Source organism: Buceros rhinoceros, unplaced genomic scaffold (genome assembly GCF_000710305.1).
Source record: "Buceros rhinoceros silvestris isolate BGI_N320 unplaced genomic scaffold, ASM71030v1 scaffold12124, whole genome shotgun sequence".
NCBI classification, from domain to species: domain Eukaryota; kingdom Metazoa; phylum Chordata; class Aves; order Bucerotiformes; family Bucerotidae; genus Buceros; species Buceros rhinoceros.
The window spans coordinates 20,752-35,846 of NW_010408851.1; the positions used below are offsets into that span (position 1 = coordinate 20,752).

Here is a 15,095-nt window from a genome sequence, read left to right on the forward strand (position 1 = left end):
GAAAGAGGGAATCTCCTACTATTTGAAATATGTGGCAGAATGCACACTGAGTTTTGTGTATAATCAGACTGTCATCTGTATCCTCATGAGTTGAAATATTTTGCAAAGAGTTTTTAAGGTAGGTTCTGAACTGAGATAATCTTTTGGTGATCAGTAAAGAATTGTTGCTTTAAATGTCTGTGAAACAAGTCTCTAGTGACACTTGCAGAAGATTTTCTGTGATGCAGCCTGCTTCTAAGTGTGTTTCATAAAACTTACAGCTGGATTGCTGCTGCTGCACAGGAACATGGTTTTAATTTTTTAAATGTCTTCTTGTTGCTTGTGAGCATTCAGATTGAACACACTTCTGTGTGCTCCAGAAGTAAATGCAATAGGACTGAAAGGTCTGTTTGTCCAAATTTTTATAATATGCTGAGCAGCAAATTCTTTGTCAAAGGTCAGAGATCCTGAAGTTGCCATGTCTGTGGAGGAGAAGTTGATTTCCTTTTAAAACGACACCTACTGCAGAAACTCTTGGTAGAGGCAAGTCTGCAGGAGTGCAGAGCTGCGTGTTAGCAGACACTGGTAAAGGCCAGCTACGGGAAGAGGCTCTGCAGCTGAAGCGGTGCTGTAGCCAGAGCTAGTCAGGATTGGGTTTGTGCACAGAGCTCCATAGGGGAAGTTGCTTGGAGTCTTGCTCAGACTTCAAATTTATCAATCAAAGCATAAAATTCCCTCAGAAGACAAACAGAGTGCAAAAAGAATTGGGAAAAATTATAAAGGGCGCAATATAGGCAAGACAAAACTTGAGTACGTTTGTTTTGCCTGACCACGTGTAACAAGTGGTATAACTATTCGATGGGATCTGTGACTCAAATCAATGTGGATACAGTACCCCATTATTCTGAACTGCTGTCATGCCTGTGTTAGGCATTCTTCTATAAAATTAACCTGTTCATCCTATTTCTGTATGCTTTGGGTTTAAGAATTGCTGATCTTATGGGAGAAATTTGAAGGCAAAGTTGGGTATGGGACACAAATGGAAGGACATTTTCCAGGTTTGTGTCAGAGAACTAGATTTTGCCACATGGTTCTGGATAAAATCTGAATTCTTTCCAGTGCATATCAGACAAAATATCAACCATGAAATGAAAGACACTCAGTAGAAGTTAATTATCATCAAACCATTTATTCAAAAACAATGCCTTGGTTTTGGTGGAAATTAGTATGTGGTGCTTTGCAATACCATTAATGTGCTCACTTTAAACATGGATCGTTACAGTTTTCCTTTACAAGAATCCATAAAACTCGTTTGGAGAATTGCTGCCAACCTGTGTTCTGTTTGTTTTCTTGAAAGAAATTTTATTGCATTCGGGACAGTTGTGCAACCAACTTTTATTTTCGAGGTTGGCCAAAGTATGGGAGAGCTGATGGATTTTATAAAAGCACAGTAGTGATTATTTAAAACATTTTAACCGTATTCTGACTTAACTGAGATAGGAGAGGTTACGCAGTAAGAATAATTCTGAATCTGATCAAGTCTTACATTCTTAAGACTTTATTTTTATTATGGCTGTGCCTGTTTGATGCCAAGCGAATACAGAGTACTACAGAACTCAGCAGATCCTTCCCCTGAGATTTTCAGTATCCCTCAAGCTTTGGAAAAGTATTTTCTAATTTAGAAGAAAGTTTTCTGTGAGGAAGTGGAAACGGATGTAGTATTTTTTTTTTTAAGGAAAACTTTTTTTCACTCCCCTTTCTCCATGTTTTGTTTTCTTTCACTGAGAAATGTGTATCTTTCTTGGAAGAGGTGTGAATGCTGAAGACAGCAACTTCAGCAAACAGCCTGTGTGATGTTCAGCAGCTACTACTGTTGGTATTTCTGGAAACCAAGCTAGTAGTGTAGAAGACTGACTTCAAGACGAACTTCATTTTCAAGTTCTTACAATATCTAAATTCCCATAATCATGTATTTTGGCATGTATATCTGGCTGTGTAAAACATGCATATAAATGACTGTATATATGTCTGCTTTAATCTTTATGAGTATGAATAATTTTACATTTAGTTCATTTGTACTCTTTGCATGTCCAAATACTGCACATGGGGGGAGTTTAGTTGTGATTTTAAGTAGTATTAAGTTCCCTCTTCAAAATTAAAGTAACATTTAAGTAGAAATCTGGACCTCTAAAACCGTAACAAAAAAGAGATCCTATTTTAGATTGGTAAATCCACTCCATTTTTATAGTCTTATACACGTGTTGAGAGAATACATACTTGGAATCCATACAGACAATATTTGAAGTTACAGTTACTCAATGATACTCAAACAAAATTTATTTTGCTGTTCTGTTTTCCTTAGTAAATTTTGTCTTCAACTCTAGAGCTATAACTTCTCAATAAATGTGAATTAATCATAAGCTGCACAGAGCTTTTAAAAATGCTTTAAGATTTTTTTTAACTATTGCAATGCTTTTATATTAGAAATCAAAATCTTAGCTGACATTTCTTCGGTTGTTTTTTTTTTTTTTTCCAAAATACTCTTCAGAAAGGAGTATGACAATTTCACAGACAGGTGAATGCCCACATCCAGCCACCAGGTCAGCAGACATAGGGTCAAATAGGATAAGAGTTTGAAAGGGTTTGTTCGTAGTTGAGGTGGAGGCTGAGGCAGAATGGAGTTTGAGCACAGTCTGAATATCTGCTTTGTCCTGAGGTGAAGGATGGAAAGGCTGATAGTCACATTCGTATTGCCTAATTCTTGGAAGAATTCTGTAATCAATAAAAAATAGGGGGGAAGGAGAAAATCCTTAGAAAAAGGAGTATTTGTGATGTCTGTTAGTTTCAAGAAAGAAGAAAAACTGCCTCGTGAGAAAATTGGAAGTGACAGGCTTTGAATTTATCCTTAATACTATCAGAAAGAGTAGAGAAGGATCAGGATCTCAGTTTTTCCGTGGTGATTCCTTCAATTGTTAGTTTTTGCATTCAGATTTTTTTAGCTACTAAATTTAAGACTAATGAATGGCTAGATCTATCAATTTCTTGTCACATTTCTAGGCTTCTCATTTTAGTATTTCTTCCAGCATTCAAGTAGTCTTTATTCTTACCTGATCTCCACTCCTTACTACCCTGTGGATCAGAAAGCATCCCCTATTGCATACTTCCTTGTCTCCATGTTTTGCTTCTCCTTGTCCTGTTCTTTAACAATATTTGGAGACTTGGAGTAAAAATTTAAATTTCAATTCAGTATTTAAGGACCATTAGTACAGTAATTTCTTTACTGTTTTAAAGTATAGGCCTGCTTTAGTAGGATATAGCATCTTCACAGAAATATGCTTATTTCTGTCACTGCAAACGTTGGTGTGCGCTGGCATGTAAATGGTAATTCAATTGTCTAGCAGAAAGCAAATGATGGAAGTTGTTTATAGCAACATCTACTCTTTGCTTATAGTTTAAGTTGGCTTTTTCAGTAAAAGGTAGCGTATGTATCACTTGTCACACAAACCTTCAGGAAGAGTAGAAAAAGAGGAGAAACAGGGTTGCATCCAATCTGCAGTTTGTGCTAACCTGTCGAGGAAAACAGTATTATACATCACCTACAGTTTTGCATTAACCTTTATTACTGCACTAGTTGTGTAGATAGTCTGCGTTGTTCTGATGATGGTGGTCCTTGTTACAGGCACATGCAACGGAAGCCAGAAGGACCTGCAGTAACTTATGCAACATATCGAGGCTCTGCAAGGATTAGGCAGCTACTGAAGAATCAGTCAGAAATGGCTGAAATAGGAGAAGAAAGGACTAAGAACAGAAATGCTTCAATGGTCAAAGAAAATGGAGAAATCCAAACAACTGTCTCTCCAAAATCAGGACACTTAATAAAGGAAAATGGAGAAGATAAGGATAAAGATCATGAAGATGATGCCGTAGTAAATTCTTCTGCATTTAAAATGGGAAGAAAAAAGTCCAGTAAACCTCATCATTGCTTGGGTAGCAGTAATCAAGAAATAAGTGCAAAAGCCACAACTTCATCTACTGAATCATCTCATGAGATGGACTTAGAACATACTCCTGCTTTAGCTGCAATAACAGTTAAAAAATCATACTCACTAGACTCATTATTGTCATCTAGTAGTACAAACAGTGATATCCTAACCAATTCTACTTCCCTGATTACCAAAATGAGTTCTGCAAATGATTTGGTTGGAAAAGATGGACTGCTGGGAGAAGCAAAAGCTCTGTTTCAGGTAGACAAAAATGCTACTTCTAACTTTGATAAAGAAAACAGTTGTGGTAAAACACCTAAAGAAAGCAGTTGTAGTAAAACAACTAATAAGAAGTCCACAAAAGAAATGCAGGATGATCTTTTACATTCACTCAAATCAAAAAGGAACACAGTTAATGAAGAACTATGGGTAAGTAAGGGAGAATTTTGCTGTAATCGTCAAATGGATTGTCACTCGGAGCTAACATTGGATGTCCAGATGCTTCGTTCCAATACCACTACATTTCAGCATCAAGCAGATCAGCATACGGGTAATGCAAATAAAGATAGTGATCCAAGAAGTAGAGTCACACAGAAAATTGTGGCTGCTGTAGAAAGAGAGCAAAATCCACAAAACTTCCCTGACACGGTTCTGTTACCTCTTAATGAACAAGTACCCACTTGGCATAGCATGAAGTCCAAAGAAAAAGAATGTATAGCCATGGGTAATCTAACTGCTTCAGTGTCATCTATTAAAAATGATGAAGATACAGTCTTGGACAGGAAGACTTGCAGTGAAGACCTGAATGAGTTAGGGAAACCAGTAAATGTACGAAATGATCACCAGTTAATCCATGTGGACAACTCTAAGGATACTGCCGCACAACGGACTGGTTTACCTTGTCTAGAAACTGAGTGTGTGGAAACAATGAAGGTTTTACCTGAGGCTGCAGCAAAAAATCTTGCCAGTGTATCGTCGAGCATACATGGATGTGAAAGTGTGAAATCTAGCTTCAATGAGCTGACAGTACCTCTCTCTGTAACTTACAAGCCTTCTTTTGAAACTGGAGGCTGCTGCTCAGCTTCTCTTTATCCTAGTTGCAAGTTCAAAAATAAAACTACAGGGAGAAGAGAAGTCAGTTTAAAAGATGTGAGAGACACACTTTCTTGTCCTGATCTTGAATATGAGAAGAGCAAATCCTTTGAGCATGCAGAAATGAGCCTCTCGGAAAACTCTGTGCCTGTCCACAGCCATGGTCCTGTTTCCCGTGAAACTGTCCAAGATGTTCCTGCCAAGGCATTAGTTGTACTCGCAGAAAACAACACAGCAAAGCCTGCATCTAGCCCTTTAATCACCATTGACAAGACAGGTGATCGTACTCCTGCTGCTTCTAAAATTGACAAAATTGGTATGACTGAGGTTGCTGTTGTTCATTCTGAGTGTAAAGATTGCATCTTTGAACGTTCCTCTCATATTTTTAAGTCACAAGAAAAAAACCTGGAGAGTTCTTATTCTACCTTGGGATATGACGGAAGACCTTTGACCAACCATTCTGCTTTTGTCTGTGAAAAGGACATTGATGTAGACATTATTTCTGAATCCTCACCCCGTTCTGAAGATAAGTGTATTAACTTTTCTTCCAAGAAGGAAAACAGTAATAAGTCTAAGATATCACCCACAGTACTTGATCCTTCATCTGACAACCGAGGAAAACAGCATTCTCCTGCCACTAACTCTGAAAATGACCAGATTGCTAGACAGTCTGCTATTTCTGAACAGGACGGTTTTATTTTTCCAGCTGCTGAATCTAGGAGAATAATCCCTGAGAACAGAATGACCAAGGTGCCAGTTAGCTCAGTTGATCTGAGAGCTTCATGCCCGGCTGATTCTCTGGAACTTGAGCTTACTTCAGCTATGTTTGATAACTCTGCTAATGGAGAAGATGTGGGGCATGTTTGCATTCCCAGGTCCACTTCACCTACTCTGGGATCCACAGTAGCCTCCAACCTTCCCATTTCTGCCTTGGGAATGTTGGGTGTTGCTCAGGGGAACAGTAATTCTTCCTGTCCCAGAGCTAGTGATGGGGCAGAGGAGGCCTCCTCCACACAACAGTCTGGTAGCAGTATCTTGGCAGAGGCAACACCATCACCCATCTCTCCTTTGAAATCTTTGGAAATGGTGTCTGAGTCAGCCTGTACTGAGATCATGTGCAGAAATGCTGTGGGACAGGTGGGTCTTGGTAACTGGGCTTGTGATATCTCAGAACCCTCTTCTGTGATGGATGATCAAACAGCTGCCGTACCTACAGAGTCAAATGAGCCATGTTCTGAGGAAGTATGGAAACACACCGATGCAAAGGGACAAGAAAGTGCTAAATTCCAAGATGCTGCTCTTTTGTTTAAAAAAGCTGAGGAAATAGTGGACTCAGTTTTACACTTGGCTATAGAAGAAATAATAGCAGCACAAGCCATTGGTGTCTGCCAGCTTTGTGAGAGCAAGGATAGTTTAACAAATACAGATATTGTAAGTGATCAGAAAGCTGAAACGGTACAGCTGGAAGCAGAAGAAATCCAGTCAACTGTGCAGTTATTAAAACATTTTAATGAGAGCAGTGAGGGAGGCTCGTGTTCATTTACAGGAAATGAAACAGTGGATACAAATAACCAAGATGAAAAGATGCTCTCTTACCTCCCTGATAGAATTGACCTACATAGTGCATTAGTACTGAAAGCAGAAGAAACAGCTGATGAAGTTAATTCAGCCAAACAAAAAATGGCATCCAGTCAGTGGCAAGACAGTGAGAGTAAAATACCTCCTGAAAAGGCTGAGCTTAAACCTAATCCTGAAACACCAAAGATTTTAAACCTGGATATGAAGTCACCTGCCAAAAGACAGGAACCAACAGAGAAGGAGGAAACTTGGAGTGTAACTGTAAACTGTGAAAAGGCAGAATGGTCAGATCTTCCTTTTCTTCCAGATAGTGTGGAAAATGGCACAGATTGGCCCCAAAGAGGTGAGGAGATACAAAATAATGCATTTACATGTCAAATAAATGGATTTCTGCCCACTGGTAGTTCAGAAAGGCCAGAATCTGATCTTACATCACTAGCAAAAGAGAGACACAATAGAAAAGTGTGTGAACATCTGGCTGCAGCAGAGATGTGTGGCAAAGCTGGAGTATCAGCAACTGGTACAATATCTGATGGATCTTTACATTTAATATGTAGAGATGCTACTGTGACTGAAGAGATGCTTTTGTCATTGCGGTTAGAAGATTCATGCAATGATAAAAATACGATAGAGTGCACATTGCCACCAACTGTACATGTTAATTTGTCGTCTTCTGTGCCTGATGAAGAGTGTATCAGCATGCAGAGTGAATCCAAAGACAAAAACAGTCCTCAGGGGTCTCTGGAGAGCAGTGCAGAGGACAGTCCATATGAACACTGCGGAAAAGAGGCTGCGCAAGTAAAAACAACCTTAGAAGATTCAGAGGCAACAGAGAGTAAAGAGGGACTAGAAGAAGGGGCACGTGAGATAGCAGAGGTTAATACTGGGTTAAATACACGGTTCATTGTACCTGAATTGTCTGTTATTGGAGAGAACAGTGAAGGGGAAAACTGCTTAAAAGCAGTCTTTGACCAAAATAATGAGAATCCGAAGCAGGTCCAAATGAAGTATCAAGACGTGAAGGTAAATGATCAGCTCGAAGAAAATGGTTTGGACTGCAGCAATTACATGAAGGAATCAACAGGTCATTTGCCCTTTTCTCCACTAATTGAACAGTGGGAAAACAGTTCTTTTACTATTATTTATGAAAGTGCCCTTCAAACTGAGACCAAATCTGTCTCAACAGATGATATGCAAACTGGTTCACTTCCTTCTTCTGTTTTGCTTTCTGATAATACGGATCATTTAATAGGTGAAAGAGCAAAGAATAAACATGAACCAGCCTGTTTTTATGGGAAGGATAACAAGTTTAATGAAGCAACAGATAGCCGTAGCTCGGAGTCATTTCTGAACGTGGAGGCCAAGCGCTATAGAGTATATCCTTTCTCTTTGTCTCCAATATATGAAGATGACAGCTCCCAAGAAGACTTACTTTCCACAGATATGTCACCAGAAGGCTGTCGTAGTGGAGTATCTAAAGATAACACTGACCGCACTTCTGTGCTTTCCCTTCTCCAGTCAGTTTCTGAGCGCTTGCGGTTTACTACTCAGCTCAGTAAAGAGGAGGAGGAGGAGGAGGAGGGAGTGGAGGATGAGGAGGAGGAAGAATCATCATATGAAGAAAATATGCTTGATGTTGAGAGAGAGGATGACTATCTTTCTAGTCAGTGGAGAGAGAATTTAGAAACAACCCTTCAATCAAATGACCAAAATAGATCTTCATTTCCTGAACAATCACTTTTTCTTTCAAAAGAACAGTTTGACTCTAAGGAGCAGCTAGGACTGTTTCCAGATGCAACCTCTCCTGGTCAATCACCTTGTAAGCCAGTTTCACAGAAAGCTGATGCTAGTCTAAAGCATCCTCCTACAAGTGTGTACTACCAGTATTGGAAATCTGCCAGCAATTGCTCCTCTGAGAAGGGGACCAGATTTGGAAGCATTCTCCAGGATATGTTGCAGCCAAAGATTCCTTGGTCTCAAGACAACGCTATGCCAAAACTGGGAGAATTGTCAGCGGTAAGATGTTGCATCACATAATATTGATAATAAAAGTGATTAGCCCTGCTTGAAAATTCTGTGTCTCTATTTTCTTTCCTCCCATTTTAAGGTTAATTCTTTTATCATAAGCAAAAGTAACTAGGCTGTTCAAGATAGTTTTTGTTTTTTTTTTTTAAAAAAAAAGTCTTCTGATAATTGTAAAAATATAGTATTCTTGGGTCAGCATGCAGGTGAAAGTGACTTGTAAAACAGAAGATGTGTACAGAAAATATAATAAAAAAAAATGCATAATAGCAAGTCTGTATAATAGCAGAACACAGACGTGTCCATTTTAAGGACATTTCAATCTGAAGGTGATGGAATTACCTTTGGTATGAAAATCGTTCCTTCATTTCTTCCACTTCTGAGATTAGTAGAGCTGTATTATCCAAAAAAATTGAATATTTGCTTACTGAGTTGTTTGATTGTTTCATTACAGACTCTTGTACAAATCGTAGCTCAGTTGGCAAGTAAGTGATTTGGCTGCTTCTGTAGATTAGCCTGTAATTTTTAGGTTAAAGCAGTAGCAGATTAGGATATGGAAACAGTTCTTGCAATATTTTGAAACTGAAAACACCGCATAGGCCAAATCTTTAACTAAAGAAGAAAGTCTTTCCATGATGTTGAGAATATTTCAGTCTGTGTTAGAGGTCTCGTTTGGTTTTGAGACGTGAAGTTTATTGTTTATTGGGAAAGGTTAATGCATTTCCAGAAATTACAACTTCCATAACAGTTCTTCCTTTCTAGCATTTGCTGCTTTTTGCTGATTGTTAGGTTCTGTTAAATTACTTAGACCAACTCTGAAGGACAGTTGGTTGTTTCTGCTAGTGTCAGTTGCATACGCATAGGAATGATGGATCCAGTATAATCTGGCTATGCTTTCTGCTGCTGTTGTAAATTTTCATCGTTGTTTTCCATGTCCATTTAATTTCAGAACCTCATTGACAGGGCAAGTCTCAAATACAATCCAAGACCCGGAAAGGTAAGCAGAATTTGTATCATGTAGATCAACATGATACATGGAATAATTTTTTGTACCAAAATTTTTCAGTGGAAAGCATCTGAAGTTGTTCTTCTAGCATTATGTATTTTAATTTATGTGCTTGCACATGCTAATAATGAGATGATGTTATTAAAAATACTGCCAGTACTAATTTTACTGTATTTCTGTCAGCAGCTGCCATTTTAATTCATTAGAATGTTTCATAAAAGAAGAAGGTGTGTATCATATCAGTTGAGTGGGCACAAAGTGAAATAAATTTTATTCCAAGCGCAAAAAAAAAAAACCCTGTCTACACTGTATGCTGAAATAGCTCTTCATTCATATGCATTGTATGTTGTTTCAGATTATTATTTATGATATTTGTGGTGACAAAAGTAAACAAGAAGTTCATTCTGATGTGCTAGATACCACGTCCTGGATCTTTCCCACTGGAGCATTATTTAGGATAATTAGAGGATGGTAAGAAATTCAGGTCATTTTTAAAGTAAAGTCTTTCCGAAAGACTGTGTATTTCTTTCTCTTGTGTTTTCATTTCTTTTATTTATGGCACACGTCTGATCTGCAGAAGTGTCTTTTTCTTTCTTTATAATTAGACTGGTACCAATGAAAAAAGCATGAAAGAGGGCTTCAAATACTTCAGTACAAAAAAAAAATTACTGTTTCTCCTGGGAACTAGCTTCAAACAGAAAGTTTCTGGTAGAGCCACAAGTAAGTTAGACTTCTTGCCTTGATGTGCTGAGACAGTACAGCCATGAACATCACTAGAAGCATGTGTATGCCAAAAAAATGTTTTTTCTTACAGTTCAGTTTCGCAGTACAGTAATTGTTGCAAAAGGACCGTTAAATGAACAGTCTTAGCTGCTGTTTATAATGTAGCATTTAGAGGAATGAGGATGCAGAATGATATACAAGTACCTCTAGGTAGATTTTGCAAGTGTTTCTCAGTTTGCTTTGGGAAGCTGTGGCTGGGATCATGTCAGTTTTGCACTGGAATTTAATTGGTGGTGCTTACAGTGAATGCTTCTGACTGTCTGCCATAGTAACAATGCATGTCACATTTATGTGGTTTTGAGGCAGCCTTTTTTGGTTTTGCATACATTTCTCTCACATCCTAAGAAATACTGAATGCCATTATTAGTATGGATATGTCTTATGCCTTGCATAGTATCTGCCTGAATAAGGCATGTTTTGATGAGTCGATTAATATATTTGTTCTGGTAAAATAAGGCATTTGATTTATGCTGTGGTTTAGCTGTGTTTTTATACAGTTAACATTTTAAGTTATGTTAGTCTACATCCTGGAGGAGAACTGTGTACTTTACTTTTAAAGCACAGAAGTACCAGCCCTGTGTTTGTTTAACGTGAACACTGAGGGACAGCATAAGAAAGGTGTGATAGTTGGCTTGATAAGAAGAGCATTCCAGTAGATTTTATGTATAAGGACAGTCTTACCTAACTGCAACAACTCGGTTCATGATATTGTTATTGCAGTTGGATTTTTTATGAGAAACCAAAGTTCCAGGGTCGGAAACATGTACTAGAAGAAGGAGAGGCTGTGCTGGATCACCTTTGGGATCTCCCAGGCATGAAACATCATCGAAGAAACCTCACAGTTGGTTCAATCAAACATGTTACAAAGGTATAGATTTTTTTAATATACTCTTGTACATAATTAATTTCTGTTGGCAATAGTAGTGTATTACTAGCAATGGACAATGTTGTGTTTCTGACTTTATACAAATTTGCTATGTATCGCATTTTTCACTTTCGAGATAAATCCCAGGGCTTTTGCTATTGCTTAATATCACTTTCTTCTTGAAGGTAATGAACAGATGGATTATCTTACTTTTCTACCACCTTTACGTGACACAGTGACTTCCCCCTTTTAGTTGTTTACCTGTCCAGTTAGTTGAAATTAAATTGAATCAATTCGTATTTTTCAAAGAAGTGATTATCTTGAGCTGAAACTATCTACTGCATCTGTTTGTCTTCTGTTTCAGAAGTCAGCAGTTGTGTTTCCAATCCTATTTGTACAGCGTAGCCTCCAAAAATCACTGTCAATTCCTCCACAGCTTAGCTTTGTGCCATCTGGTTTCCACATGGACACAAGTGGTACACCTACAGCATCTGGCTCTGCATACAGCCAGAAGTTTAAAAGGCATTTTGTTGAAAAGATAAGAATCAAATGCCTAAAACTAAATATAATGCATCCGTTGTTAGTCAATGAATGAGAAATATATTTACTAGATCTTGTGATTTAAGAAGACTTGGTGCTCTTGTTTCACATAACATTCCAGTTATTCACAGGGCAAGGGCCCTTTACTGTGAGTGAATTATCATTTGTATCGCCGTGTGAAAGTTTTCCAGAAAAAGTGAGGTTTCTCTTTTCTCTGTTGGTATAGAGGTAATTTTAGGATTTGTAACCTTTTTGTCATCAATACAGGAGTGTAATGGCATAAAAATTAGAATTATTTTTTCATTCTTTTAAGGACTTAAGTAAATTCAAAAGAGGCTGGCTGAGCACCTGAATAATGAGCTAAACAATTTAAAAGCATTTGACCAATATGGACTGTGAATATTGATCAAAAATGTTGAAGGCAGTTAAATAATTAAAGAAATACCACAGTAATGTGGAACTATGGTCTAAAGCCAAGGGAAGATTGGGCATGTCTTAGATATTAAAGAGAACCCTTTTATAGGAAAGACACTGTGGTTAGCTTCATCATGCTTGATAAATATCTTTGTAATACAGCTCAGTAGGCTCAGGCGTTGTTCTCCTTCCGGTATGTGGTTCATTTGTATGGAACACAGATGGAAAGCTTTGTTACATGACACTAGTTCAGTAACCAACACTGTTTCTTGTGTAACTGAAACCTCTACCACGACGGTATGGTTCTTTGGGAGGACTTTTGCTGTTAGTCCATGGGGCTGTATGGAGCTAGCATGGATGTGGAACTCAGCTGGGGTTTATCCTCTAAACCTTGGTTCATGAAAGTATCCCTCTTTTTTAGGTTGTACTTTAGCTACTGTGTAACTACTTTTAGAAGGTAGTTTGCCGAAGTGCTACCTCTTTTTCTTTTTTTTTTTTTTCTGTGAGAAACATAGGGATTGTTTTTAATCGACAAATACCTGTTTCTTTTTCAGGTAGCTTGTGTGTATGTGATCTGTAGGCTTGCATGTTGTCCTGTCATTCTCTTCTTCACAAGCTGAGTAGCTCAGTGGCTTTTCTCCTCCCCAGTTTGATCATACTGGCTGTGTCCAGGCTGTTTGGCTTCTCTTCTGATTCTTTAAGTGGCTTTTTATGGTGCTTGTTTAATGGCTGCTCAGATGCCTTGGGTTAGCAGGTTTGAAAATTGGTTAAGTGTCTGAGAAGAAAATGGCTTACCGAGAAAAACAGATATTTACTAAAACTGTAGGAGGCACAGTTAATATTGTTTTTATTTTTTTACTGGCAGATGTTAGTTTGCTGACAAGCAGTCTGCCAGTAGCTTTGTGCTCTGATTTGGCATCAAGCCTCCAAAAAGCAAAGATTCTGTTAGCTTTGTGGTTAGCTTGTGGCTTGACTTACTGTGGATATCCACTATATCCATGTGTGTTTTATTTGAAGGAACTTAGGGAGGGGAAAAGAAGATCCCAAAGGAACAGATCATGCAACTAGTAAAATGAAGGCCTATTTGAAGGAATGGGGAGTCTGAATTCCTCTAAGGCAAGTCAACATCAGCCTAGGCTAGCAAAACCTGCCTGTTCCATGTAGGTTCAATGCAGTTCCTGCCACACAGTCTGTTTAGCCAGGTACTTTCCTGGTCTACTACAAAGACGTGTATTGATCTTATGGAATTGGAAAGCTTTTTCTATCTGTTTCTGGAAGCCCAAAGAGTGTGCTGAACACTACTTGCCAAAAACCAAGAGCTGAGAAGAGTTGCTGATGCTTCCCTTCTGGAGTAATCTTGTAAAACAACTATTTTGCAAGGTGATGAGATATGAAACAGCAGTTTATAGTCACTGTCTGCAAGATGGTTAGGCAGAGATTAGCTAGATTCCTTGTGGACTCTCCTTGAGCAAAACTCTGTGTAATGGGAATGTTCACAGTATTACATGAAGGGTGTGTTTCTTTTGTTTGTGTAGTTTGCTAGATGAGAAGAAGTTACTAATTCAAGCAGGGACTATTTTATCAGTTGCCAAAGGAAGACATCCAGCAGCTTCAGATTGTCTCCTTTGCTAGCTGGTGTTTACAGGACAGCAATCATTAATTTCCTTAATATTATTTTATTATACTACCAGCCCTGTTGAGTTCTGTAGTTTGGTTTGGTAGCAAGAGTGGTACGAAGCAAGGAAAACTGGGAGAAGGTGGAATGCTTGGAGGCTGTGACCTACCCAAGCATTTTTCTGGTTGTGTATTAACATTGGAAATGAATGTAGCTATCAAATCTGTTTGCTGTACTTTTTAGTCTGTTTGTGCCTGGCGTATCAATAGGATAATGCGTATGACATGAGTTTTGATTGCTTGTTAAGGTGGTTGGCAGGGCCAGGGAGGTCTAGGGAGGAAACTCTCCAGTTTTGAGTCTGCCCTGAAACACTGTGGTAAGAGTTTTGAATGGTAACAGTTTTGCATGTGGGTATCTTATTTCAAAATTTTGACACCTTGCAAATGAAAGTACTTGGGGCTGAAGGATGTAGTTCTCAACCAGAATGCTCTTATTTGTGTTGTTTTCATTTTGTTTCTAAAGATGCTGGCTTTATTAGGAATGTTTAAAAGAAGCTCTGAAAGTAATGATACCTATTAAATATGCTCAGGCAAATATGAACATGTTAGGACAAATACTTCGCAAGCTAAAGTTCACATGCTTAAACTACATAAATTAATGGTATAGTACTTAAGCGTACATCTGCAAATACCTGGTGTCCGCTTCATACATTTCATAATAAATTTTTACTGTTTTCTGCAGTCTGTAAATTAATATATGTAAATTGAACTCAGTATTTAAGTCAAAATGCGTACTTGTGACTTCTAAAAATGTGCTTAGAAAATATAATGTACTTCTTGCTCAAACATGTTATTACCTTTAAAAATAGATATTTGAATTGCTTTTGATGAAGACCTCAGATTACTATGTGACGCTTTATGAAAGGACTTTGTGGACTTAATCTAGTACACACAAAAAATACCATCACAATGAGTAGAGTTTTTTTTTATGACTGTCCAAATCTGGCTGGAGAGGGATGGTAATAAATAGGAGAGCTTTTATTATGAGTGTTTGTGCTTTACCTGCCCTTTGGAGAATAGCTATGTTCTTCATGTCTTGAGATGGAGCCTGCCTTGTGAACTTCAGAGTCAGGAGAGCAGACTTAAAAAGAGAATACAGACTGGCTTTTTCTAATCTTCAAATGGAGGAAAAAAAATCAACAACAACAACCTCCTGCTG

General features: G+C 38.1%; 1 protein-coding gene across 1 annotated transcript in view; it reads left to right on the plus strand.

Annotated features, from left to right (window-relative positions):
- Window positions 1-15,095, plus strand: part of CRYBG3 (beta-gamma crystallin domain containing 3) — a gene marked incomplete at its 5' end in the record, with an annotated part of 64,739 nt that overhangs the window by 10,559 nt on the left and 39,085 nt on the right. The window contains 5 exons of the mRNA XM_010135019.1: window positions 3,659-8,187; window positions 8,386-8,648; window positions 9,604-9,651; window positions 10,016-10,131; window positions 11,164-11,311. Of these exons, the coding sequence (XP_010133321.1) occupies window positions 3,659-8,187; window positions 8,386-8,648; window positions 9,604-9,651; window positions 10,016-10,131; window positions 11,164-11,311 (5,104 nt within the window). The remainder of the gene's footprint in view (window positions 1-3,658; window positions 8,188-8,385; window positions 8,649-9,603; window positions 9,652-10,015; window positions 10,132-11,163; window positions 11,312-15,095) is intronic.